Source organism: Pimephales promelas, chromosome 23 (assembly GCF_988280905.1).
Source record: "Pimephales promelas chromosome 23, fPimPro1.hap1.1, whole genome shotgun sequence".
Lineage (NCBI taxonomy): Eukaryota > Metazoa > Chordata > Actinopteri > Cypriniformes > Leuciscidae > Pimephales > Pimephales promelas.
This window is the reverse complement of record NC_142791.1, coordinates 6,774,019-6,801,931: the sequence shown is the minus strand read 5'-3', so window position 1 is coordinate 6,801,931 and position 27,913 is coordinate 6,774,019. Positions and strand designations below refer to the sequence as shown.

At 37.3% G+C, this 27,913-nt stretch overlaps 1 protein-coding gene across 10 annotated transcripts; it reads left to right on the top strand.

Moving 5' to 3' along the window:
• Window positions 1-27,913, top strand: synj1 (synaptojanin 1). Of its 10 annotated transcripts, none has more exons than XM_089126050.1 (32): window positions 1-146; window positions 992-1,139; window positions 1,341-1,427; window positions 2,459-2,726; window positions 2,918-3,143; window positions 4,986-5,069; window positions 7,850-7,911; window positions 9,712-9,808; window positions 10,012-10,187; window positions 11,285-11,366; window positions 11,451-11,603; window positions 13,432-13,597; window positions 14,102-14,125; window positions 14,438-14,629; window positions 14,799-14,883; window positions 15,086-15,226; window positions 15,305-15,497; window positions 16,629-16,787; window positions 16,879-17,035; window positions 17,159-17,276; window positions 17,513-17,725; window positions 18,350-18,428; window positions 18,556-18,718; window positions 18,816-19,001; window positions 19,494-19,532; window positions 19,700-19,831; window positions 20,748-20,786; window positions 21,440-21,486; window positions 21,566-21,752; window positions 22,321-22,598; window positions 23,034-23,054; window positions 24,482-24,626. In XM_089126050.1, the coding sequence occupies exons 2-31, from the start codon at window positions 1,016-1,018 to the stop codon at window positions 23,049-23,051; spliced, it is 3,975 nt and encodes a 1,324-aa protein (XP_088982176.1). In that variant the 5' UTR covers window positions 1-146; window positions 992-1,015; the 3' UTR covers window positions 23,052-23,054; window positions 24,482-24,626. The 10 variants fall into 10 exon arrangements, with proteins under 10 accessions (XP_088982176.1, XP_088982175.1, XP_088982170.1 ...); XM_089126049.1 differs by having other exon boundaries at window positions 23,031-23,054; XM_089126044.1 differs by lacking the exon at window positions 23,034-23,054 and having other exon boundaries at window positions 13,441-13,597; window positions 24,482-27,913.

The window sequence follows — 27,913 nt, the reverse complement described above, 5'->3', positions numbered from 1 at the left end:
GTCTGGGGCGTTACTACAATGCAGTTGTCCTTTCTAGGTTGCAGTTGTATTTCTGAGCTTGAACTAGTACCTGCCCCGCTAATCATTTTGTTTCTAGCCGTCTACTATCACCACCAACCGGGGGAAGACAGACACAACTCTGACAGGTACACAAACCTTTTCTTTATCAAGCATCCTCATAAATGCATAATAAATACTGATATATTAAATCTGTAGATTTAACGTAGAAACGAACACATTACCGCGCTGTGACTAGTAAAATGTCAGTTTATATGGTTTAAAAAACGCGATGGAGAGCTAGCCGGCTAACGTTAGCCGTTAGGGCTGGTCGTGATAAAGGCTTTAGTGCTGTCAGTCTGTCTTAACTGTTGATTTCGTCTGACCCAGGGCCGGTGGGAACTGATCTTCTTCAGTCTAGTTATCATACGGATGATGATTAATATCTTGTCCACTAACCTTCAGCTACATACTGAGACAGTGGCCCAAGGTTAGAGAGTCTGTATGTGCAGGATTTGTAAACATGTTCATAAATTTACGTTGCAAATCTGATTGTTTATGGCGTGGCATTGTGAGCACCTGTCATCCTCTGTTTATGCATGGTTTGTTTCATTTGAGTCGGACATTTTAGCTCGTTACTTCGGCTTTGAGGGGATTTGTGTTCATGGTAGCATATCCCTTGCTGTCGTGTTGACAGCATAACTAACATGTTTTTGCTAGTGTCATGTTGTTGAAAATGCTTGTGTTTTAGCAAGAAGAATATCGAAAGCACGAACTGTGCAGTCCTTTCAGTTTATTTCCTTCCTCTTATTTTAATGATTCATGACAGGATGCTGTCATAAAACACTTTGAATTGTGTGTTTTCGTGGTTGCATGATGCGACATTTAATGCACCTGCAGGCGGTTTGAGGGTTCTAATGTTTAGCAGACCCCTGCGGTGTTTTCTTCATATGGTATGTTTTCAAAGGAAATGTTTTTTTTTTTTCTTATTCAGGACTGAAACAGGTTGTGTCGAGCCATGGCATTCAGTAAAGGTTATCGTATTTATCATAAGCTGGATCCACCTCCATACAGTGTGATCGTGGAGACCAGAAATCGAGAGGAATGCCTGATGTTTGAGTCTGGAGCCGTGGCTGTACTGTGTAAGACTGTCCTCACAACCTTTATAATACTTACTTTTTATTTATTTTAAATCTAAACATGTTAACCCTGTTTAAAAAAATCCATTGATTCCCAGAATTTCCTAGATGCAAGAGAAAAATGTAAAATTTGCATATAACCATAATCATCTGCATATATGACGTGGTTTTTTAAGTAAATGTTTTGATGTCATCCATCCACAGCCGCGGCAGAGAAAGAGACCATCAAAACGGCGTACACCAAGATGCTGGATGCTTATGGAATACTGGGAGTTCTTCGTCTTAACCTTGGTACAGTTTCTCTCAGCCTCTTTTTTTCTCTTTTTCGTTTTTTCTCTCAGTTGTGTTTGTCATCACAACAAATACAAATCTACTCTGTCGCCAGATTAAGCGTAAATCTCACCACACTAAAATTCACTGCAAAACCAAGATTTATTGAAGGAAATGCACAACATATTATCAAGCAGTTTTTATACAAATATCACTAATTACAGTGTAATTTCAAGGTCAAGAGTTTGCAAGTGTAATATATTTCATTGTCATCTCTTAAAGGGATAGTTCACTTTGAAATTAATTTTTGGTATGTTTTAGCTTACCTCAAGGGGATCCAAGATGTAGGTGTCCTTGGTTGCGCAGTAGTTTCAATTTTGATATTTTTAGGTCAAACCGTTCTTGTCTGTCAGTCATATAATGCAGGTCTATGGTCACCACCTCAAAGAGCATGCACAGAGAAGTCCAAATTAAACATGATTTAATGACTACTAAATGTACACATTGATGGCCCAAGTCACGAAACGAGCGGTTTGTGTGAGAAAACAAACAGTATTTATATAGTTTTTACCTCTTGAAACCACAGCTACGTCCAAGTGATCCGAGAGCACGGGTGCTTCAGTTGGTACATCACTCAATATTTACACAGAGATTTCAGAAGTGTTACCTTTCACTGTGAAGATCTAAACATATTTAGATATACAGGAAATCACAATGGAAGACGATTTCAATATATCAACAGACAACGCTGAATTTTTTTCGTAATCACGCGAGAGATCACTTTCGGCGCTTTCCGGCGCTTGCGCAGACCGAAGCGCCCGTGCCTTCAGATCTCTTGGACTTTGGCTGTGGTTAACTAAAACATACCAAAAATTTATTTCAAAGTGAACTATCACTTTAAGTTCTAAGAAAAATAATATTGAAAGATTCCTTATAGAATACGACATAGACATTGAGACTCATCCCACCCAGTATTCAACCAAGTGGATGATACATATGTGTCTGATTCTTCACGAACTGAACTCTGAATCCGCTTCACTCTTCTCCCATAGGAGATTCTATGCTGCACAGCCTGGTGGTCGCAACAGGATGCAGTTCAGTTGGAAAAGTCCAGGATTCAGAAGTTTTTCGGGTAACGGGCACAGACTTCGTCTCTCTGAAGAATGACCCCTCAGATGAGGACCGGATCGCTGATGTCAGGAAAATCTTAAACTCTGGGAACTTCTATTTTGCCTGGTCCTCCACTGGAGTAAGTCTGGACCTCAGCTTGAATGCCCACCGCAGGATCAGAGAAGACATATCTGACAATCGTTTTTTCTGGTGGGTCTTTTTCAGATTGAACCCTTAAAGGTCCTTTTGATTTAGTTGTGAAATATTTTTTTTTTCCATCTAATATAAATATATATTTTTCCAAACATTTATTTATAGTGTTTCATGTGTGCAAAATATATCCAGTTATTTGGACTGTTGAACTCAATCAGTAGACAATAAAAAAAAAGTAATCTTCACAGGAATCAGTCCCTCCATCTTCATCTCAAGCATTATGGGGTGAACTGTGATGACTGGCTGCTGAGGTTGATGTGTGGCGGTGTGGAGATCCGCACCATCTACGCTGGGCACAAACAGGCCAAAGCGTGCGTGATCTCACGGCTCAGCTCGGAGAGAGCAGGCACACGTTTCAATGTCCGAGGCACAAATGACGACGGCCAGGTGGCCAACTTTGTGGAGACAGAGCAGGTATGCCAACAATATGAGTTACCTGTGAATGACCATTGGACACACTTCCTTAACCCTCTGGCGGTCTTTGGTTATTTTAGCCCCGCCCCAAAAAAATTTACATTTTAGAATACTTTTTTTTTTTACTTAATCAGAATGGTATAACTCCTGGTCACTTTTGTGGCACTAGATATATAAACAAAAACACAAACAAAAATAGTCTCACTTGATCTTTGTGGTCAGAAATGACCACCATAAATAAATGAGAAATTTTTTCTTTTCTTTTTTTTCTTTTTCATACATTTCAGCCACAATTAAGTAGTCTTTGATAATGTCCAAATTTACATCCAAGTGCAAAACCTAATAAAAGTATGTAATTATGTCTGAAAATATTCCTATGAACAACTAGTGGACACCCAAGCTTTTATTTATATATATATATATATATATATATATATTAGGGCTGTCAAACGATTAATCACGATTAATCGCATCCAAAATAAAAGTTTGTGTTTACATAATATATGTGGGTGCACTGTGTATAATTATTTTGTATATATATATAAATACACACACATGCATGTATATTTAAGAAAAAAATTATATTTATACATACAATATTTATATTTATATATAATATAAATTATATATAAATCTATATACAGTATATATACATGAAAATATTTCTTAAATATATACAAGCATGTGTGTGTATTTATATATATATATATATATAATAATTATACACACTACACACATATATTATGTAAACACAAACTTTTATTTTGGTTGCGATTAATCGTGATTAATCATTTGACAGCATATCGTTTGACAGTATATATATATATATATATACACACACACACACACACACACACACAGTAGTCAACATTTGAAGTGGATCAAAAAAGTTAATCTAAGTTGTCCTTAGACAAGAACGGGTATTGTTGTAATTCATATATAACTTTGATGAAAGGTGATCCATTTCAAATGTTGACTACTGTATACACCATGGTATTACTTATGATTTTCTTAACCCTTATGTGCTGTTGTGGCTTTTTTCAGCCACTAAGGGGTATTTTTTAGTCTTAATTTGGCCGTAACTTTTTCTTTGTTTCAGCAAATGGAATGATTTTTGGTGACAAATCTTATTTTGACACATATTTTGGGAAGTTTTTTGAAATTTCACCTGGTTATCAACAGTAAAAATTACAAATTTTACCTCTTCCCAACAGGGAAAACCATCAACAATCAAAAATGCATGATTTTATGGTGTCATGGCTTTGCAATCAAAAAATGTGGTTATAATGGAAGTCAATGGGGCAAAAACAGCCACAAACAGTAAATGAGGGAGAAAAAATTAAAATCTGATGCTACACAAAAACTAACAATGCATCAAAACCAATGTTGTTTCTAATCTTTGACATGTCCAAGACTGTGATAAAAGGTAAAAAAAAAAATCCAGTCCACTATCATATTTTATTTTGAAAATAAGTCATTTTGTGTCCCCCCCCCCCCCCCAAATCAGTGACATCATTTATGAATTTGGCAATTAAAGAGTTAAAATCCTGAATTTTTTAAAAAAAATTAGTAGTTTTGATCAGGACTGAGGTCGGTTAATAGATTTATGCAAAAACATTTTTTTATCTGATACATTTTTACAGCAGTTTAAAGTAGTGGCTTTTTTCAGCCACGAACATAACGAAAGGGTAGTGAATTTGAACAATGCACAAGGGTTAAATTCTCCCATGCATGGCACCAGTCTACCTTCCATGCATTGGATTTTAAATTACCTTTGCTTTTTAACTTAAACACCGTATTCATTGAAAATAATATATATATTTTCTAATGTGTTCCCTACAGGTTATTTTCCTTGATGACAAAGTATCCTCCTTCATTCAAATCCGAGGATCAATACCTCTGTTCTGGGAGCAGCCAGGAATTCAGGTACAATAAAGCTTTGAATCAATATGACGCATGCTTTCACAATATTTGCATTGGGCTCGACTGCACTGAGCTTTCAAGAGTGAGCACTGAGTTCCAAGCCCCTGCTGAGTCTTCATAACAAACCTATTTTCTTGTGTTTCCACTTCATCACACCACACCAGTGCTGACCCCCTTTATTCATATTATCAGAAACACTCGTTACAGGGGATTGTGTTGCAGCTGAATCAAAGTCGAGAGCCAAAAGGACTACATGGGAACAAGAAGATGGTAGATTGATGGTTTAGTTCTGTCTGGTGGATGATCTGTTCTTTACTGCAAAGAGTTTGTGCAATGTCAGTCAGTGAAAGTTGCACCTAAACCGAGATTTATTTTGGAAAGGAGCCAGATTCGGGTGAACGTATTGCCTTCTTGCAAAATCAAGTTAAGATGCCAGAAAGCAGGTCTGGAAATGCCTGTGTCTTTCCTCTGACATTGCATAGATGTTATCATCTCTGCTTTTAGTGGGAAGCTGGTGAGGTGACCCTTCTTGAGCTGTTTTTCAAAGCTTTGCACTGAATCTGAATGACAGGTGTTTTGTGTCATTTCAGGCCATGGTGGTGTTGGTTAAAGGGTAACTCTTGGCAAAATCGAACCTAGGCTCTTTTTGTTTAGTCAAACTTCCGTGTAAAGGCATAATTCGAATGGAAACACCACTTTTAAGATTGACTGTATTTTCGTTTTAGGTTAAAATTCCTTTTGAATGGGAGTGTATGGGGCACTTCTATGATGGCATCAAAATCGCTGTTTTTAAAACACTAAATAAAACTGTGCTCGAAGTATCACCAGCGGTTTGTTTGTGTACACTAAAAAGAAAGGTTTTGTGCGGCTCAGTTTATCAGTGTTTCCGGTGGCTGGAATTTTGAATTATTATTTCGATTATTTGAATTTTTTTAGTTAACTGTGTACACAAGCACTGAATTCAATGCTCAGGTTCATGTGTAGAGCCCCTGGTGTTACTTCGAGCACAGTTTTATGTTGTGTCGAGCCTTCTTGGCCTTTTAAACAGTGATTTTGATGCCATCATAGAAGTGCCCCATGCACTCCCATTCAAAAGGCATTTTTACCTAAAACGAAAATACAGTCAGTCTTAAAAGTGGCGTTTCTATTCTAATTATGCTTTTACACGAAAGTTTGACTCGGGTAGATAAACAAAAGGAGCCTAGCTTCAATTTTGCCAAGAGTTACCTTTTAACTGAGTCCATTATCTTCACTGTCTGCAAAATTAAGAGCAAAATAATGGAAGTAGGATCGCCACATGATACTTTTTTCTTTTCTCCCAGAAAGCTCAGGGTAATGTGAGCTCATCTCTGCTGCCATTCTGAATGTATGAAATATTAATGGCAGAGACCTGCAGAGGCTACAAAGAGAATTGGGTGGGACTCTGCACAGACTGACTGAATCTAAAGCATAAATGTCCCACACCAGCTCTAAACCAGGGGTCTTCAACCTATAATAAGGACCTCTTGTTGGAGGTGAAACAGGGACATCTTGTTCCATCTTACATCTTGATGGGGAAATAAACAACTAATTAGCATATTTAAATATAAATGTAAATACATTTAAGTAAAAGTAGTTACTTATAATCAATGTTTTTATTTATTTGATACATTAATAAAGCATTTGCTGTGCTATTAACTAAAAACTTAATTAGAATATAGGTGAAAAAATTAAATATAAATATTAGATGATAAACTTTTCAAAGAAATGTTAAGTTGACGTACTAAATCTACAAAAACTTAACTGAAATAAAATAAAAAAAATAAAAACAAATAGGAAAAATGACTAAAACTTGTAAACTGTAAATCAATATTAAATATTTTAAATAAAAGCTAATTCAAAATATGAATACATACAATGAAAATATATAAATAATGTTAAAATAACACTATTTAATGTAATAGGGACACATATTTAACTTTTTATTTAAGCTTTGCTTGTTTAAGCTTTAAGTTAACTTTTTTAAATAGATTTTAGGTTAACACATTTTTAAAATTTTTTCCTTAAAGATTAGTTTGAGATCAAATAATAATTGACGGACCAACTGCAGCACCATCACAGGTCACCTGTTGAAGACCCCTAGTTGCAAATTTTGGAATAATTTGAATAAAAATAAATGACACAAAAGGCATACAATTTAAACAATGAAAGGTGAGTATTTCAGTCACCCTAGTTAGAAGACACCAAGAACCAGTCAAATAGCTGGAAGAGGAACCAGTTGTATTCAATGTTGTAACCTTATATGAGAATGCAGGAAATGAGAAGCCAGTCATCATAGTCTACTGATGGAATAGTCCTCTGTATTGCTTACCTATTATGGTTGTAGGTGTGAACGTAATGCATTACACAGAAATATGTGAGCAGTTGGTCAGATGTCCTTTAGATGGGAAACCATTATTAGAAAGGTGCTTCCTGCTACTAGTAATACGTGAAACTAGCCAATATTAGAAGCTCAAACTTCTCTCTAGAGTTCGATTCATGACTGTCTAGGCAGGTTGTAAAATTCATGCGTTTCCTGGTATGATCGGTATCTCTGAAGTCATAACTGATGGCTCAACTGTGTTCTGCAGCAAATGTTTTTCATATCTTCAAATGCATCTCTACTCAGCAGGCGGGACAGGCCTGTGTTGTCTTTCTCGCTGTCTCTCTCATCTTCCTTTCGTTTGACACCTTAATTTCCTCTTGCACCAAATATGAAATCGTTCACTTCTTCCTTTTTTGTGTTTTCTTTCTTTTGCACAAAGGTGGGATCCCACCGTGTTAAGCTGTCCCGAGGTTTTGAAGCAAACGCGCCTGCTTTTGAGAGGTAATTATGATTTCGCTGCTTTCTGGTGCTGTGTGCGCCAGTGTCCAGCTGTTCTGGCCAAAGCCCAAACATTAGTGCGTGATGAAAGCAATCCAGCAGACGTTTGTGAAGTGCGGGCCCTGCTTCAACAATCAGTCCTGTTATTTAACACTGTTTGGATGGGAATGTTCAGTCATGCGTAAGGATTTGTTTTTAACTAGTCGATTTGCAGTTAGGGTCTTCCAAAGGGACCCCAATCAGATGAGTTTCCAACGGCTGGATGAAGTGCTACAGGGGGTCTCAAGGCGCAATTTCAAATATGAACTTTTTTAACAAGACTTATTGCTGTCTCATAAATATAAACGGCTCATGACATCAGCATTGATCGCATGTAATGCTGAATACAAGCATAAGATTTCCAGCTCCTTACTCATCATAATATAAACATCTCAACCCATTCTATAAAGTAAACCCAACTGTAAAATAATACTTTGACCACTACATTTACATTTATTCATTTAGCTGACACTTTTATCCAAAGCGACTTACAATTGCTATATATGTCAGAGGTCGCACGCCTCTGGAGCAACTAGGGGTTAAGTGTCTTGCTCAGGGACACATTGGTGTCTCACAGTGTAAGGCACACCATTAGATTAAGTAACTACTATGTACTTAATTTATAAAATGCACTTAGTGTACATACATGTTTTTATGTTTTACTTGTTGTTAAAATAAATATAGTAATAAAAGTACATAGTGGTTAAAGACACCTAATACAAAATGGGACCAAAATTTTTTAATAATTACATTAAAATAATAGTTTATTATTTGTATTTTTAATACATTTTCAGTGTTTTATAAACAATTAAAATATAAAAAATAAATATATTCAAATTATACTGAAATTAAGCTTAAATAAAATGTGTATTACAAGAAAATTTTAAACTTAAATAAAAAAAATTAGTTAAAGTAAGGAAGTGGAGTACTAAACTGAAATAGAAAATAATCAAAGCTAAATAATAATAAATCAAATTACTCAAATTTAAACCAAATGTATTTTATTTATGTGTATGGTTTCTTGGGTGCAAATGTTTTTCAACTAATTCTATTACAATTTCTCTGTAATATAATATAATGTAATTGTAATTTTTTACGTTCTTATTGGCAATTAATCTATTTATAAATAAATTATATTTAATACAAAAAAACTTATTTATACAATATTTAAGTATTTTCAAAACAGATCATTTGTTATTTATAAAATTGTATTTTTGATCAAATGGATAGTCTAAAAAAGGTCAGCATTTGTGAGCCAGTTTTAAAGCATTTGTTACATTGGGACGGGTTAATAAACGGCATGACCTCGTCAAGGTCACTTAAGATGTCCTCTCTCTTCATCAATACAATCTCTTCCTATGATTTTTTAAAAACAATGAAGGAATAGATTGATTAAACTGATAAAATCTTATTTTGAAAATGTGGGAGGATTTATTCTTATCCAGCCCTGGCTCCTCACGCTGAGCATGATGGGCATTCTTTATTCGTCATGAGTCACTGCTCTGTTCCCTGGAGTGCTGAGTCAGGTCGTGATGAGAAGTAGATGCAGACAACACTGTCGTGAGGCTTTCATTCCTCACCCTCCGTCATGAATGAACTATTGATCTCGTATTGATCTCGTTTCCGCAGCTTCCTTAGTTTTAAAATCACCTTTGATTTTTCTTGAAGCATTGGAGTAGATATACATTTGTTATTTATTCAGCTTCAGTACGATTAACGTGTATGAATGTGTATTATTAACCCTGTGTGATGTTTCCTGTCCAGACACTTCAGCGCTCTGAGGAGGCTCTATGGCAAACAGGTGATCATCAACCTGCTGGGTATGAAGGAGGGCGAACACATGCTCAGTAAAGCATTCCAGGTGATTTTTATTTATTTATTTTCGAAATGCGCCGATTCTGACCTGCCGATACCGATTTTAGCCCATTGCGATCTCATTTTTTCTAACCACTTCACAGAAAACACAAATATTCATTTTATGTCTTTTTTTTAGTAGAACATTTTACATTTTGCTTACATTTCTGCTTTCTTTACTGTGTAAACACTCTTTGTCTTCACCCACAGAGTCACCTGAACGCTTCGGAGCATGCAAAGGCTGTGAAAATGTTGAACTTTGACTATCATCAGATGGTTAAAGGTGGGAAGACTGACAAGCTCAACACTAACCTGAAACCTCAGATCAGCAAGTTTCTGGAGGAATGTGGTTTCTTCTACTACTCAGGGGAGGCCGGCATTCAGAGGTGGGGTTATAATATAAACCGTCCCAACAGTGCCAACACTGCTGGTTCTAGAAGAATAGCATAGAATAACAAAACATTTTCTTCATCGGGTTGTTTATTTAATTTGTTGTTGTGTTTACGACTTGAAATAACTAGTGCATGATATATATTTTAGTTTTTTTAGCCACTGGGGTCTTTAAACCTGAAATAAAGTGACATTTTTATCTATGCATGCACAATATAATTTAAAGTAATTTTATTACAGTTTCTTTGTAATATGGTATAATAAATACAATACAGGGTTTCACAAACTGCCTCTTGAGGAAACTACAGGGGGTTTTGTGAGTTGATGTAATACTAATAATTAATGAAAAGATTATAGGTAGTGTATGGGATTTGTAAAACGGTCGGCAGATTTTTAAAATACACAACTCAAAAGTTCCTACCTTCATTCCTCCAACTCTGGCCCTGACTCCACCCATGCACAGAACATGGACACGCAATCATGCATCTGAAAAACTTTCTCTCTCTCTTCCACAGACGATTAAATTGCTTGATTTTCATTTCAGTGCTTCTAACTCAGTGGCTGTAAGTGGGTTAGGAATAGGATTTAAAGTGATTTTTTTCAACAAAATAAAAATGTTTAAAAAGAATTACATGCCCCATAACATACAAACTTTTGTTTTACAATTTTTTTTACAAAAAAATTATGTAAACCAACAAAATCAAAGTAAAACACTTAATGAAAAAAAAAATTACAAAAAAATAAATAAATATATATATATATATATATATATATATTTTTTTTTTTTTTTTTCAAATATATTTTATTTAATTATCTGCTTGTTAAATTATTGAAATATTAACTTAAAATCTCAGAGAGAACTTCAAGTAAATATTTTGTCAACATTTTGGCTGGCAAAAAAAATGTGAATATAATGCAATTTATGATTCTGAAAATGTATATTAATAAAATTTAAATGCCGAAATAATTTATTTACACAATATTCAAGTAACTAATCAGACACTCTCGAGATTCAGGGTCTACAAAGTAATTGGCTACGGTGATAACCAAAAATAGCTGAATAAATTGTCTACCACAATTGTGTTCACCACAGATGTCAAACTGGAACTATTCGTTCCAATTGTCTGGACTGCTTGGACCGAACAAACAGTGTCCAGGCCTTCATTGCACTTGAGGTATATTTGTAACAGTTACAGTTGTTTTTACATTTTGCGTGTCTTCCATTTATTATATTACATAATATATCTCTTTTTTTTCAGATGCTTCCAAAACAGTTGGAGGACATGGGTCTGACGGAGAAGCCTCAGCTGGTGGCTCGCTTTCAGGAGGTCTTCCGCTCTATGTGGTCCACTAATGGAGACTCCGTCAGCAAAATCTACGCAGGCACTGGCGCTCTGGATGGCAAGGCTAAGGTTTGTTTAAAGCACATGCAAAGAATGCAGCACAAAAGGCAACGGTTGAGAATTGACGTTTCTGTGCTATCTTCGCCCCTTAAAGTCCCCATGTAGTTAATATTTGTATCCCTTAAAACTCATCTTTAATTACCAACATGATATATTTAAATATTTTTACCTTTTTTTTTTAGTCATGCCTTAAAATAGCGTGAATGTAACTATACACCGTTGCCTCGTTTAGTATACGCAGTTCAATGAATATGCAAAGTAGCCCTGCCTCCACTCACTCACACCAGCTCAGAGATCCACTCATTGACGATCACACGTTGACTTGATTGGTTACAAAGTAGTTTGTGACCATTTTAAACCATTTTGTCTTTGGTTCACTGCAGTTTTTAGGAGAAAATACTCACCAATGGTGTGTTGACTTATGAAATTGCACATGGTTTGTAATTAAAACACAATAGACAGACATATAAACATTAAAAGCTTGATTTTCACCTTTTCTCTTCAAGTTTTGTCTAAGTTAAGGTTGTCTTAACTCATGTGTCTGATGTTTTTCTTGCTTTCCTATGGCTGTTCCTCTTCCTGTTCGGTAAGTTAACTGTACCCAGTGTCCATTTGAGTTGTGATGCTGTATTTATTTTGTCTGCTCTGTTTTGTTTTGTGTCGGTTCTGTTGTGTTAATAGAGAGAGATTATTGAAGCTGGCAGTGCTGTCAGCTTTAATTAGGCCTCTTTCCAGACCATAACCATAAAAGCCTGTGAACCTCGCCCATGCAGCTAGGCCTCAAACCTCAGGCTTTATCTAGCTAATCACAGAAAAGAAATGTATATAACAGGGCTGCAGTCTAACATTTGAGAGCAGTAGCACCGTAGCCAGCCACTAAGTTCTACAGTTGATGGCACCAGCTTTTAATTTGGTAGCGCTGTGGCGTGGGGGGATTTTTCATCATTAAGATAATTTAATCATAAAATTACTATTATTTTGCATTAATAAGTGCAGTTACTAATAATATTGCATCCTTATTTCTTGGAAATGCACATTTGACAGTAAAGCGCTGAGCTTGAGTTGAGATGCTGATCAAATTGTAATATTTTTTCTATTTTTGGTCATCACATTAAAAATAACATTTAGATTGTATAACATGTAGAGCTTTGCTTGAAAAAGTGTGAAGCACATTAAAAATCCTTGAACTTCACTCTCAAAAGGTTAAGAAAGGCAAAAGGCTTCACATTTGACTGTTTCTGCCACAATACCATGGTTACAGTTAGTGTTGGTGGTACATTAAATCCATGGTGAATGTTGGTGATTTGTGGACTCAATAGCCTTCTTTAACTTGTTCGTTCATGGCTCAATGTTTCTCCTGGTTTCCATGTCAGTGCTGTTTGATCTGATATGGTTTATAACAAAGCACCGAATTTGAATGCTTCCCATTAATAGATCTTTCTACGATGCTATTAATGCTGTGACGACTTCTCACTGGATCTCCCTGCGCTAAAAAAAAACTTGATAGAGATCGGCCCGCAAGTAAACCTTGTGCTGCGCTGTCTAATATTGCTCCGAGCTTCGATCGAGCTTCGAGTTTCTTTCCTGTTTCATTTTGTTTGCCATTTGATGTTTTTTCATATGGAACAGAAATGGTAGCTCTTACCAGTTCAACCTCTAACCAAATTTAGTCGCACCAGCAGGAAAAAAGGTTGCAAAATCCGACCTTTGAGCTGCAATCTGGATCCCTGTTTAAGAATTGATCTGATGTTCATTTAAATAAATTGTTTTGTTTTGTTTTCCAGCCCTTAACTGTTTTATATTAACTATTTTGTTTCTTTGTTTTTTTTCCCTTTAGGGTGGAAAGCTAAAAGACGGCGCTCGCTCTGTCACCCGAACCATTCAGAACAACTTCTTTGACAGTTCTAAACAGGAAGCCATTGACATCCTGAGACTGGGCAGCACCCTCAACAGTGACCTGGCAGATAAAGCACGAGCCCTCCTCACAACCAGCAGCCTTTATGGTACGATTTACAATGCCACACTCTAGAGTCAGAAATAAACCAGGACTCTGCCCCGAAAGTAAGAAAAAAACCCCACATTTTTGGAATATGGGGATAAAAAATACCCATTTAGTGAACATAAGTACATAATGAATATAGTATTATTATATAATTAATTATATAGATATATTCAATATTAAAAATACCTGGTAAATGCTTCTTAGACTTTACTGTTTCAGATACAGTTGGTTACGTTCAAACATGCTCTGGACTGTTTTTTGTGTGTTTGTGGCCATGGTTTATGAGATCCGTCCGCTGTAGTGGACTGATTTCATTGTGTGAATGTGGGTTTGAATGAGTTTTCTCATGCTAGCGTGCTAATCTCCGGCTCCCGTCTGCTTTGGGTGTGAGATTAGCTCTGAACAAGAGGACTAATGCTGTTATCTGTCTAACGGCTAACTGTTAACCTCTCTTTTCCCCCTCTCCCTTTCTTTTTCTTTTTCTCCTTAATGCTTACGGTTTAAGTCTCTGAGCCCATTTTACAGTCAGGTACAGTATACACAGACCAGCCATAAATCCATAACTGTTTATGTTTCCATGTGTCATAAACTCTGTGTTTATTTTGGCGCCTCTGACATTGCACTGCGTGTTTTTATCTTTTTATCATCATTTTAATTGTCTGTGTAGTCTTATTTTAAATACGACATCATTTTGTCCAACTTTCAAGGACAGAATTGAATCTGTCTCATCATGGTTTGGTCAATGTCTGGCCATTAGTTCCATGTCTAAGATATTATTTCATATTATTTCTAACTGTAGTACTCATTACTCATTTTAATTTGTCTCCCTTACTGTTTTTAGCGTCTCCCAGAGTCCTTCTGGGCATGTGTCAGAACTACTACAAGTACACACGACCCAAGAAGATCAGAGTGTGTGTGGGTACATGGAACGTAAACGGGGGCAAGCAATTCCGCAGCATTGCGTTTCGTAACCACACACTTAATGATTGGTTGTTGGATGCTCCTAAGAAGGCCGGACATCCAGAATTCCAGGGTATGTGTTGATGCAAAGTCAATGCAAATTATACTTCAAAGTGAAATGTGTATTTAGGTTGCAGTGTATTTAGAGGGGTCCTAAATACCATAATAGGTCCTCTTTAAAATCTGTCAGTTAAATGACTAATGAAAATAATTTAGTGACCTGTTACTGCTTTGTCATGCAGATAACAAATCCAACCCCGTGGACATCTTTGCTATCGGCTTTGAGGAAATGGTGGAGCTGAATGCTGGCAATATTGTCAGCGCAAGGTAAGAACTAACCCGATGTTAGAGATTTAAAAGCTCTTGGTCTGTACTTGCAAGATAAGCGGAAACAACATTTCCTGTGGTCGGTGGTCGGAATGTGCTGCAAAATAATAGTTTCTTTCAATCGACATTAAATATTTCTTTGTGAAATCGTCGTGCTCTCATTCCTTTGAGAACTGTTTAACTTTCCTTTCTTCCCTGGCAGCACCACTAATCAGAAGCTGTGGGCTGCAGAACTGCAGAAGAACCTCTCACGAGATCAAAAATACGTGCTGCTGGCCTCAGAGCAGCTGGTGGGTGTGTGTCTGTTCGTCTTCATACGCCCTCAGCATGCACCATTCATCAGGTATGTTTAATAGCTTGTAAATTAGTTTGATCATTTCAAGTATTTAAGAGGATTTAAATGACTTCTGTTCTATAATAGGGACGTTGCTGTCGATACAGTGAAGACTGGCATGGGCGGGGCCACCGGTAATAAAGGAGGAGTGGCTATTCGCATGCTCTTCCACACAACTAGCATCTGCTTCGTGTGCTCACATTTTGCCGCTGGCCAGTCACAGGTCAAAGAGAGAAACGACGACTACAATGAAATTGCACGCAAACTGACCTTTCCTATGGTAATCATTTGTGATGTAAAAATGCATGTACTTCTGCTCAGGTTATGATCACCTTCTTCTTTTTTTAATTATAATGGTATTAGTAGTAGGGCTGTCAGAATTAACACATTAACGCATGATATTTTTTTTTCAATTTAACACGTTAAAAATATTTAATTCATCTGTTTTTTTCATAATCCTTTGGCTAGCATTATATTTTGTGATCACGCTCTTATTTATGCAAATGCTTTTAAACCGTTCCAGCATGACAAAACAAAGAAGAGAACTAAGTGCGTTACAGTAGGAGATTCACACACAATGCACATGCTCAGAAAGCTGCCTCAGACTGTAGCAGCTGTTCGCTTTCATGCTTGAAAAAACAACACAAACTTATGTCAAATGGCCGTTTTGTTGAGTATCCTCGTAAGCACAGTCTTAAATTAGATGAAATAAGTATTAAATGAACATAAAGGGTTGTCAGAAAATGGATGTCAAAAGGATACCATGTGCATGACGCATTATGTTTTAAAGTGACAGTAGCCTAATAAACCTGCTGCTGGATATCATGTTAATCAAAGTACAAAAGAATAATAGAAAATCCCTCACTACTTTCAACTGAATAACTTTTGTAGCTTTAATAAAAATGTATATACATTTATTTTATAAATTATGTAGTGAAGATTGTGAAGTGTTTGATAACTATTTAATTTCTGGATGTTTCCTACCTGTTAGTTCACATATTTAAAATTTACTGTCTTTATGGTGTTTCTACATTTATTTGGAGATTAAATGTGAAATTATTACAATATAAAAATATATTAAAAACTTTAAATGTTAGGTGCGATTAATCGTAATTAATTACAGAAATAATATAAATAGTTTGTTCATTTTTTGATCGACAATATTAATTAGCTGTTGTAGTATTAATATTTAAGTGCATTAGAATGAACTATTAAAAAACAATTATAATATTATTTAATATACAGTAATATTGCTGCTATTAGTAATGTTAGATGCATAATAATAAATATTAATATAAATATATGTGCATTATTTGTATGTATTTTTTAATATAAATACAAAGAAATATGAAATGTTTATCATTAATAAATTGTAATATAGTATTTTTTTTAAATTTATATTATGTTTTAGGGTCGTCTCCTTTACTCCCATGATTATGTATTCTGGTGTGGAGATTTCAACTACCGGATAAATATTCCTAATGAAGAGGTGAAGGAGCTGATCAGACAGCAGAATTGGGATTCACTGATTGCTGGAGATCAACTGGTGGAGCAGAAGAATGCTGGACAGGTATTTTAGTGTGGGGGCACAACTATATCAGCAGAGCAAATCATTTTTCACTCTTCTGGACCTTTTTTTTTATACTTTATTCACATTCCAGGTTTTCAAAGGCTTTATTGAAGGGAAGCTGGATTTTGCCCCCACTTACAAATATGACCTGTTTTCGGAGGACTACGACACCAGTGAGAAGTGCCGCACACCGGCCTGGACTGACCGTGTGCTGTGGAAGAGAAGAAAGTGGAACTTTGATAAAACCGGTGAGAATTTAATTAAGAATATATCCTTAACCAACAACCAAATTTTAAATGCAGAATAAAACAGCTTACTTCCCTCCAAGTTTACATTTTCACTAGATCTGCCTGCCTGTGTGTGTGTTACAGCCGAAGAATTGGAGTTGAATGTAGTAGGAGCTCCAGTGAGTGAGGAAGATCAGTACCCATGGAGCCCTGGAGAGCTCAAGTACTATGGTAGAGCAGAGCTCAAAACCTCTGATCACAGGTGAGCGAGACTAACTTTCAGGATTTACACTGACAGCATTCTTAGTGCCATCCAGTTGGCCTCAGAGGTACAGCAGGAGGCTGTCCATTAAGTAATTGTTAAAATATAAAAAGTATGTTTTTGTTCTTGTTACCAAAATGATCAGGATTGGACCGTTAAATCGCATTGTGGACCGCATAAGCTTTTGTGTAAGGGAGATCGCAGTTCTATTGCCATTAACATTAGTCTCTCAAAAGGCCTGTGGTGGCCATCATAGACATGGACGTACTTGAGGTGGACCCAGAGGCCAGACATCAGGTGTATAAGGACGTGATCGCCCTACAGGGTCCACCTGATGGAACCATCCTCGTCGCTCTCTGCTCTTCCGGTCCTGATGACTACTTTGATGATGCTTTGATCGACGACCTGTTAGACAAGTTTGCTCAGTTTGGCGAGGTTATTCTTATCAGGTAAGAATTGTTTGCATGTATAATTTAATTATTATTAATATTTGTTTGTTATTTAACTTTATTTATACACTAGCATTTTTTTCTTTCTTTTTTGTAAAGGACAAGTATTCATTAATTTGATGAAAGTGACAGTTAAGACATGTAATGTCACAAAAGATTTTTATTTCAAATATATTCTGTTCTTTTGAAAATTCTGTTCATCCCCAAAAATATTAAAGGGATAGTTCACCCAAAAATAAAAATTCTGTCATCATTTAATCACCCTCAAGTACAGTATGATTTTCTTACTTCTGTTGGCTACCGGCATCGACCAGACAGTTGACTTCCTTAGTATTTATAGTATACTATACTATATACTATAGTATTGACTTCCTTACTGGTAGCCATTGACTTCCTTAGTATTTATCATAGATTTTCTAAGATGGAATTCAATGGGGTCCAAAATATAATGGGGTATAAAATATATAGAATTTATAGAGACAGTTATTTAAAAGTCTGGCAATATTTAAGTATTTTTCTATTTTTACTATTTTTGTTTAAATAAATGCCACCTTGGTGAGCATAAAAGACATAAATAATTCTTACCGACCCCAAACTTTAGAGCATTTTTTTTTTCCTGAACAGGTTTGTTGAAGAGAAAATGTGGGTGACGTTTTTGGAGGGATACTCTGCACTGGCAGCTCTGTCATTGAGTGCCTCTACTGTAAGTGACTCAACTGTACAATAAGTTTCATTATAAAAATTAAAAAAAGAACATTTAAGTGCAGAAATACATTTTACTGTATCATAATAATGACAGGTCATTATGTATATCCCACCACCCTATGCAGGTGAATGGAAAGACCATAGACATCCGTCTGAGGAGTCCTGGTTGGATAAAGAGTCTAGAGGAAGAAATGAGTGTGGAGAGAATCTGCGGCAGCATCCCAATGTCCACCAGCTCCACTCTGCTGGCAGAAAACTCTGACATTGGAGAAGAGTATGAAATGGAAGGTATGGGTCTGTTTGGGTTGCATGGTTCCAAAATGCAACATGAACTAATGCAAACACGGGACAGTGTGGAGTTCAACTTTTACTGCTGTGTTGACAGGTGATGTGGACGAGGAGGTTGAGGATATCTTGCCCCAGCACCTGCAGCCTAGAGCGAGCTTGGATCTGGGCTCGTCCCCAAACCCATCCCCACGCAGCAGCCCCTGCCCCTCTCCTACCCATGGAGAGCCTGCGCCCCCCATCCGGCCCAGCAGAGCCCCCCCGCGCACAGCTGGACCACCACAGGGTAATGCTAATATTTGATTCTACTCAACGTTGACCAACCCAAATTTATTTATATCAGGGTTTGTTTTTGTTTTTTGTTTTTTTTTTGGTTTGTCCTTTCCTACGTTTTACTACATTTAATTTTTACACCACAGTTTGGAATTTTGGGGTCAGTAAGATTTTTATTTTTCAAATAAATTAATACTTTTATTCACTATGGATGCAATAAATTGATCAAAATTGACTAAATATTTCTGAACGGTCAATGTGACACTAAAACTTTTAATGATGAATTGAAGGGATACTCCACTTTTTTTTTGGAAATAGGCTCCCTATTTCCCAAAAAAGTGGAGTATCACTTTAATGATGCTTAACATTCAGATTTGGCATCACAGCATTAAACAATGTATTTTAGATAAAATAAATGCAGTCTTAGTGAGCATAAGTGGTGAGCATTCCAGAAGACCAAATATTCCAGTACGTTAATTTTCCTTTGTTTTTACAATGCGAAAAGGAGGATTAAGCCCAGCATCCATTAGAAGGGAACTGGCAGGTAAAGAGTGCTGTTTTGATGTGCTTCAATGGTTCCTGAGCTTATAGAGTGTGTGTATGTGTGTCAAGGCTTCGATGTGGTTTGCAGTGCTGTGGGCTGAGCTGAATCTCTCAGGCTGTTGTTTTGATGCTTTTGATGATGAGATGTTTTTGTTTTTCTTTGCTCAGGTTCTCCGGTTGATGGTCAGCCAGCTGGAGCTCCTTCATCACAGGGGCTAGAGCCAAAACGCGCCCCTCCTCCACGCCCCAATGCCCCACCAGCCCGACCTGCACCTCCACAGCGCCCACCGCCACCCTCAGGTACAGCTATGAAGTCTTTGTAAATTTTTACACAGGCATGATAATTTTCTGATTTGTTCTCACCAGAAGTTAAAACCCAAATGACACAAGTTTTTCCAGGGATTGAAACACCCAAACAAATGTGTTCAGTACATAATTTTTTTTCACTTTTTTTTTTTCATTGACATTTTACAACGGTTCTAAAGGAGGTTCTACTACACCTGTTAGAAAAGATTCAGCAGGTAAAGCTGTATATAATGTTGTGATTTGGTTGGTTAGTTGGCCTAGATATTAAAGTGTGGTTAACTTTTTTAAATTTAATGCACTATGATGCGGTTCTGTGTTCTGTTTGGTAGTGTTTCATATGCTTTTCTTGAGCCAAAATTGTAATTTTGTCTTTTTGTTGTTTGTGAAGATCAAGTTTGCACTGTAAATGTTTTTGCAACTGTATTTTTGTTCATGATGTTTTTGGAAACAATTTGAATTTTCCTTCAAAGGCTTTGCTGAGCCTCTCAATCTAGAGTTTGATCTGACTGATTATGAAGGTAATTTCTGAAAGAAATTTAGATTTTAGAAGATTCTTGCAGTGTTCGTCCTTGTGTATGATGACCTCCTGGTCAGTTGAGACCTCCTGCACTTGCTAACAGAAATAAACTATATAATTTGTGTGTTCAAGTCAACCATCTTGCAGTGCATGAAGTCTCAGTTGTTCCAATGATTTTGATTTAGTTTGTGAGTGTGAAGTGCTGGGTTGAATTAGGTGAATTAGCTTATGTAATTGAATAGAGAAAAAAAGAAAGAAAGGATCTTTCCATCAGGTTTGGAGTCAGTTTGGTCAAATGTATTTTCTCCTTAGCTGAAGGTTATAATGTGCTACAAAACTAATTTTGAATAATTACAAACTTTTTAATAACTTTTCCCCTCATGCTGACAAAAGGACAAAAAAGCCCAGCATTAGCACGTGCAGATGCAGCTGGTGAGTTCTTGTCTCACTCATCTGTGACAGAAACTTTGCCATGCCATGATTTTGCAAGTCTCAGGCTAGTTTTAACAAAATAGTGCTAAAAAAAAAGTTAGTTGACGTTCTTGACAGGAGCGGCTTTCTTTTAAAGGTCCCATGACATGGGGTTATTTTATTATTTTATAATGTTTTCTGGGATGCCCTTACAATGTTAGTATGTTTTTAGATCAAAAATAGTCATAATTTAGAAATAAAAGGCATTTTTCCTAGCCTGATTTTAGCCTCTGATTTGAATGGTCTGTTTGAAGGGTGTGGTTACCTTTCCTCCGTATGACGTCATACAGGGGAGATTCAAGATCAACCCGTCTGAGGTTTCATTTTCTCAAAGGCAGAGAAAGATAGCCAAAGCTCGGTTTACACCGATTGAAATTTCTAGCCACTGGTGGACCATATACAGGCTAGGGGAACTCATATTAATGTTAAAAAACCAGGGGATGTCAGGGGACCTTTAAAGCATCTGTTTAAGTTTAATCTTCCATCATCGTTTTTTTAGTATAGACTAATTGAGTGGCATTTGAATTTCAAAATATAGGTTTTCTGATATTTTCACAAACATATTTTCTATAACTATTACTGAATGTTTGATTATGGCATTGGCTGTTTTTCAGGTCGAGGTCAAGCAACTGGATCTGCCCCTGGAGGCGCCCCAAGGCCGGTGGGTGGGCTAATTGACATGAATATTATTTAAAAAAAATAAGATGTGTATTATGTAAAATATTATGATTTTGCTTTAGATTCCACCTCGAGCAGGAGTTATCAGTGTCCATCCTCAGGCTAGACCTCCTCCTCCTGCTCATCCCGGAGCCCCCAGACCCATAGCAGAGGTGCATCCTGGGGCACCTCGACCTTCACCTGATAATCACCCCGGAGCACCAAGACCCACTGCTGAACCCCAAAGCAAGCCATCCGAGCTGCCTCTGGGTTTGTTAAACTCTTCTAATTACCTATTAATTTTCCTTTTGTATTATAATTTTTGTATATACATTTCTTCTTGAAGTGCAGCCCCTGCTTTCTTATGCTTTCTTGAATATTACCTTTCATGCAGTGTGTAATATAGCTGTTTGTGTATGTAAAACGTCTGCAAAGTATTAAAGATTAAAGTGCACGACATATAAAGTTATTGTCTCCTAGAAGAAAGAACCGATTCTGAATTGCGTAACGAGTCGTCAGCAATTCCAGTCTCACTTCCTCTACTTTCCTCTACTGGAGATGAAATTTAGATTTGATAATAGGCGTTTCGTTTCTGACACGCACTGTAAGCTGTAGAACAATCACAACCGACTGAGCCATCTGACCAATAAGAGCAGAGTAGGCTTGCAGAAAGTAGCGGTTTAGACTGAGAACCGTTTCCAGACTCTTTGAGAAATGTTTAAAACTCAATAGTTTAATGAGATTTTATGCAAAATGTATATATATGTAATGTATGTATGTGTATGTTTTAAAAGTTGAACCAATCTTTAACCATCTACTTTGTGTGTCTGTCTTTCAGGTCCACCTCCCACACTGCCAGGTCCCATGAGACCTCAGATGATATCACCCATGCAGCCTCAGTCTATGTCACCAGTGCAGCCTCCTGTGCAAGCCCAGCTCCCTCCACCAATGCAGCCCACTTTTCCTGCCCCTCTGATGCCTCAGCCGGCCCCCCAAGCACCTGCTGGAGCCGCTGCCGCCCCACAGCCTGGACTGGCATCTCCCAAGCCTCCGCCCCGGAGCCGGTCCGCACACGCACTGCCACCTGAGTCTGCTCCTCCTCCTCCTACAACCCAGGTTAGTCCTCTTTCTCTGCTCACTTTTGCGTGGATGTCAAGATCATAAACCTTATATTTAATCGTGATAAAGATCAACACTATCAAAGATGCAAGGACCCGCAAGATTCAAAAATTATTTTTTTTTATTTATTAACGCAATGTTTCGACCAATCAGGTCTTCTTCAGGCACATTGGTGATCAGTCGGAACTTTGCGATGTTTATTTATAGATAAATGTATGGAGCTGTAACTTCAGTGTGCGGATGTAGTTTTTTTGCTTTCTAAGGACCCACAAGATCCCATCCTGGGGTTAAGAAGGCCTCTTCCAGATAATCCAAGGCCTTCCCTCTTCCTCTTTCTTTTTTACTTTTCTAGTTATAACAACTTTTTTCAGGTGGTTCTCTTAGTCATGTTTCGCTCTTCTTGATGCATGTGTCTTTCTCTTTCACCAGCAGGAGCAATCCTCAGGTTGACAGGTACTGGATTAAGTAATTTCTAGTATTTACGTTGTCTTCATGGCACCATAGCCTGTAGTCACGATGTATGGGGTGCTCATACATATAGGATCCTCCATGTTATAGTTGGTTTTTCCCTTTTCCATCTTTAATTTAACCTTTTTTATTTTGGATATCAGAAGAAAAACTTAACTTGAACCCCTTGATAATATTGTATATACAAAAAAAATGACCTGGTTATGAGGTTTATCAAGTTTTTCCAACAGGGGGGTTCAAGGAAAGTGTCATCCAGTATTTGTTGTGGGTATTGTTTGTTTTTAATCTGTGATGTATGTTATAATGGTTTTCAATGTTTCTTGGACAAGGATAAGCACTTCTAATAGCTATAGTAGACTTGCACACTAATTATATTTGTCTTTTTTGATGTTTTATAATGCTGTTTTTTGTTTTATAATGATGGGTTAATAAAACAGTAGCCTATTATTTTTCAGTTTTTGATTTATGTTGATGTATGTCATAGCACCATTTATGTTTCAACCAACAAGTCATCTTGATTTTTATCAATATTTGTAACGAACACATTGTTTAAAATGAAAAGTCAACATGAAACAACATGGGTTTTCAACTCTTTTTACATCTGTAATAATGAAGCAGGATAGTTAAAGTAGAAACACCAGGGTAGTTCCCAGAAAAGTAAATGTTCCCCTTGGGTCATGTTTGTTCCTGGTAGCATTTTCACCGCCAATAGGAACTCTGAAGTAATGTATACCACTCTTGTTGCTGTGACTTTTATTTTGACTGCGCTGAGAACGGCAGAGCCTGAGAAGACAACACTCCCATTTTCTGTCTTCATTTCCTTAAGATTTGTTTAACAGTTCCGTATAATACGTTACTAGATAAAACTGTCATACAAAGAAAGTAGACAGTATATGAACAAGTATAAGCCTTTGCTGTGTGGTTGATGCCAAATGTCACTTCTGAGAAGAAGTAGGCTATAATCTTTGTGTACACAACTTGTTTTTTTTTTTAATTGCGGGTGCTGTTGTTTCAGGTGCGTTCGGCCTATCAGCATACACTTAACGTCACAGATAGTTTCTATAGTGCTGGGTTAGACCCTACTTCCTTCAAAATACGTTCCTGGTGTTAAATCCTGGTAGTGCGATCACGCCAAAAAGTGGATACTGCTGCCATTAGTTCTAGGAACTATGAAAAGGTTCAACCAGTGCAAAAGCCCACATTTCAATGAAGTTAGTGTTATGACATTCATAAAACACAAAGATACATTCTTACTGTTCAAACAGCCAAGGTGTGACCATTTAAAAAAAACAATACATTTTCCCCAACATATGTAATTACATTCAAATCTGATTTCATGTTGACTTTAGAACTCCAATATGTTCTAGCTTCTCATCATATCATAAGTTTGATTTATGTTTTTCTTTCCCCAGGCCAAGGACATGAATGGAGTCCAAAGAGAAGCACAATGGAAACTAGACCCCTTCGACATGCTTAACAACCAGTCCCTCTTCCAGAACGCATCATTCTCCGCTTTACTCCCTCGCTCCACATCTTCATCCACCCCCTCCCCTTCTTCTTCTTCCTCTTCTTCCTCTACGTTACCCAGCTCCCTCTCCCTATTCTCGTCTCAGGACACCAGCAACGCTCCATGTCTACTGTCTCCACCCGTCACCTCACGCAGCAAATCCCAGGAGTCCCTCCGTTCATCCCCCAATCCGTTCCTGGCAGACGCCCAACCCAGACCCAACAGCACAAACCCTTTCACCGGCAATCTGCTGTCCTCCCCACACCGACCACTCACACCCGATTTCTACACCCAGCATCAGGCCCAAGCAGCCAAACCTGGCCTGAACAGGGCCATGTCGGCTGTGGTTCACAGTTCCACTCTTCCAACATCTTTCTCCAGACAACAATCCTTCGTTCCTGCTACAGCAGCAGCCCCAACCAAACAGCCCCAAAAGTGGGTCACCTTTGATGACGATTCAGACTTTTTAAGAAACGCTCCATCCGCAGTTGGGACCGGCCCGCCACTTATACCTGCAGCCTCATCCCTTCCCTTCCCACAACCCCAGAGCAGCTTCCCCAGCTCAGGCTTTGACTTCCTTTTACGAAAGGCTCCATCTGGAGTTGGGACCGGCCCGCCACTTATACCCGCAGCCTCATCCCTTCCCTTCCCACAAACCCAGAGCAGCTTCCCCAGCTCAGGCTTTGACATGGACAGCAACTGGGTGTCGCTTCCCACCTCTACATTCCCCACAATCCCCCCTCCGATCCCAACCAGGACTAATACCAGCATCAAAAACGCCCACATCCCTTCCAGAAATGAATTTACAGAGAGATGATACAGCTCAGAACATGTATGTAAAATATGGAGAAAATATTATTGTGTATCTATACGTGTATAAAAGTGCGGTAGTGGAATTGTTGACCTGTTTGTATGAAAGAAAGAAATCTGGCTGTTGCCTTTAACCCAATGCAGATAGGAAACCAAGAAGAATTCATGCAGATTTATCACTTTATGTTTTTTAGATTTAAAATTTAAAATAATGGGCTGAGATACTGTAATTTGCATATTAACTTATTAAAACTTTACAGTTCAATGGCCAGATATTAAACATTTAGCCCGCAGATCATTCAGCATCAAGCTACATATTAATCAGATGTAAAAAAAAAAAATGTACAAATTTTAAATTATATATCTTGTTGCATTTCAATTTCATCGTTTACTCACCTTCACGTCAGAACACAAAAGATGATGTTTTGGGGAACAAAAAATGTGTCCATTCAATGGATCTCAATGGGGTTGTTTTGGACTCCAATGACTTGCATTATACGCACAAAACTATTTTTCAAAAAATGTTCCACGGAAGAAAGCAAGTCAAACAGCATTGTAAAGACGTAAGGTGTGTAAATGATGATAGATCTTTCACTTTTTGGTGAAATATCCCTTTATCCTGTAACTCAAATAAGAAAAACGTATCATCAAACGCACATATTTTAAAATGCCTGGCTGTGTCCGACCTGTTCTACGCCATCATATCCGTTAAATGGGCTTCTCAGTGAGCCAAGATATGTTTTATTGTTTCTCTCATTATGAATGTATCTCTCACCAGTTTCTATGGCCTATGTTCACACAACAGACTCCCTCCCACCCCTTGCATTGCGTAGCACGACCAATGTGCTTAGCTTTTCAAAATATATCTTCTATACATATTCATAGTGATTATATGTCTTCCTAGTGGGGGAAAAAAACATGCAAAGTAGGTCTGAATTGTGTTTATATTTGCAGCATATACATGGCATATCTAAAGTGCACTGAAGAGCTCGGCCCTCTAGGCTTTCAAACACAAACGTTTGAGATGCTACGTTTGTGCGGAGAGGGTCACGGTGGCCCTCTCATTCCTCGACACTGTATATACATGTGCTTTCAGTCTCATCTGATCCAAAGCTCTTGACAGAAATGCTGTATTAAACAAATGTGTAGTGTGTGTGTGTGTTTGGTTTGGTGGGTTCCTCCTTCGGGATGTCGATCATGCTTTATTTTGTGCAATGTGTACTTATTCGCTCAATGATATCTTATTTTTTAATTTCGCTGAACAGGTTGTGGATAAATCTATTTATTGTTGTGTGGGGAAATACTGTGCTGTATTTTGGAGTGTGACGTCTGTTTCTGTGTACTTTAGCTGTTCGTGTGAGTGCGCTTGAGTGTTTGCGTCGTTGTTGAGGGATCTTTGTTATAAATCATTATAGCATTATGTCTTAAAACTGTTTTATAGAAATATATTTGTTATGGTATGAAGAATGGTATAATCTTGAGGGGAAGACAGACTGTTAAATAAACAGAGATTGATTATGAATGCCATAATGTTTAAAGCTACCATCCTATGTTGTTTAATAATGCCTTAGACATTTTGAAGAAGTTCAAATGTGTTTGAGTGTGTTTATTGGATTCTTATTGGATTAATGGTTCAGCCTCAGTTGTTTTTGTTGGTTGTATAGCATTCTGGACTGTGTAATGATGCATTATGGGTGAATGGTCAGCCTTCCGGCATTGGCATTTTATATGTGGAGTTGGTTTCCTCATATTATGCAGATTTTTAAATGTCCTTCAAGGGCAAAGTGAAATGATTCAGTCTTGGTTGAAGTGTAGGTATTTCAGGAAAGCAGTATTTTACTTGTATTTTTGTTCCTTGTTTACATTTTAGGTACAAATTTAACATCTGCACAGTTGTTCAAATGTTCTCCTGGGATGTGTTGAGCAACATATTTTGGCTTTGAGCTTATGGATATATTTTTGAACCGGGAAAGTACTGAAAAGTTTGTCTCCATTTGTGGTTTGGTTGAGGAAGGGGTCAGAAGAAAGCCGGCCAGCTAGATTATGTGTACTGATGCATGAGAAATCCATTCCAAAATGCATTTCTGAGCACTAACTGTGAACATCTCCAGAATACAGAGAAGTAAGAAGTATCAGGTTATGGATACTAAACTATATCTATTTTTCTTTTGATGCCTGATAAATACAATGTAACCACTTAACATTCAAAGGCATTAGAAGTGATTTGTTCAGGTGTTCTGTATGTAATGGAAGCGTTGAACCTGACATTGCCAGCGCAAGTTTAAAAGAAGCGAGATTTTATAGGAATTAACTCCTTTTGTGAAGTTAACGTTCCATTGTAGCTTTTAGCCCAGTAGTGAACAAAAGTCTGTGGTATTAACCTTATATGTATGTATACACAAACCCCAAAACTGCAATTCAGTAACGAGTACTCGATCTGTAATTTAAGTGCATATCAAAAGTGCACATTTATGTATGGAGCAATTGATGTTGTATGTATGCAATAATAAATGTAATTCAACATGAA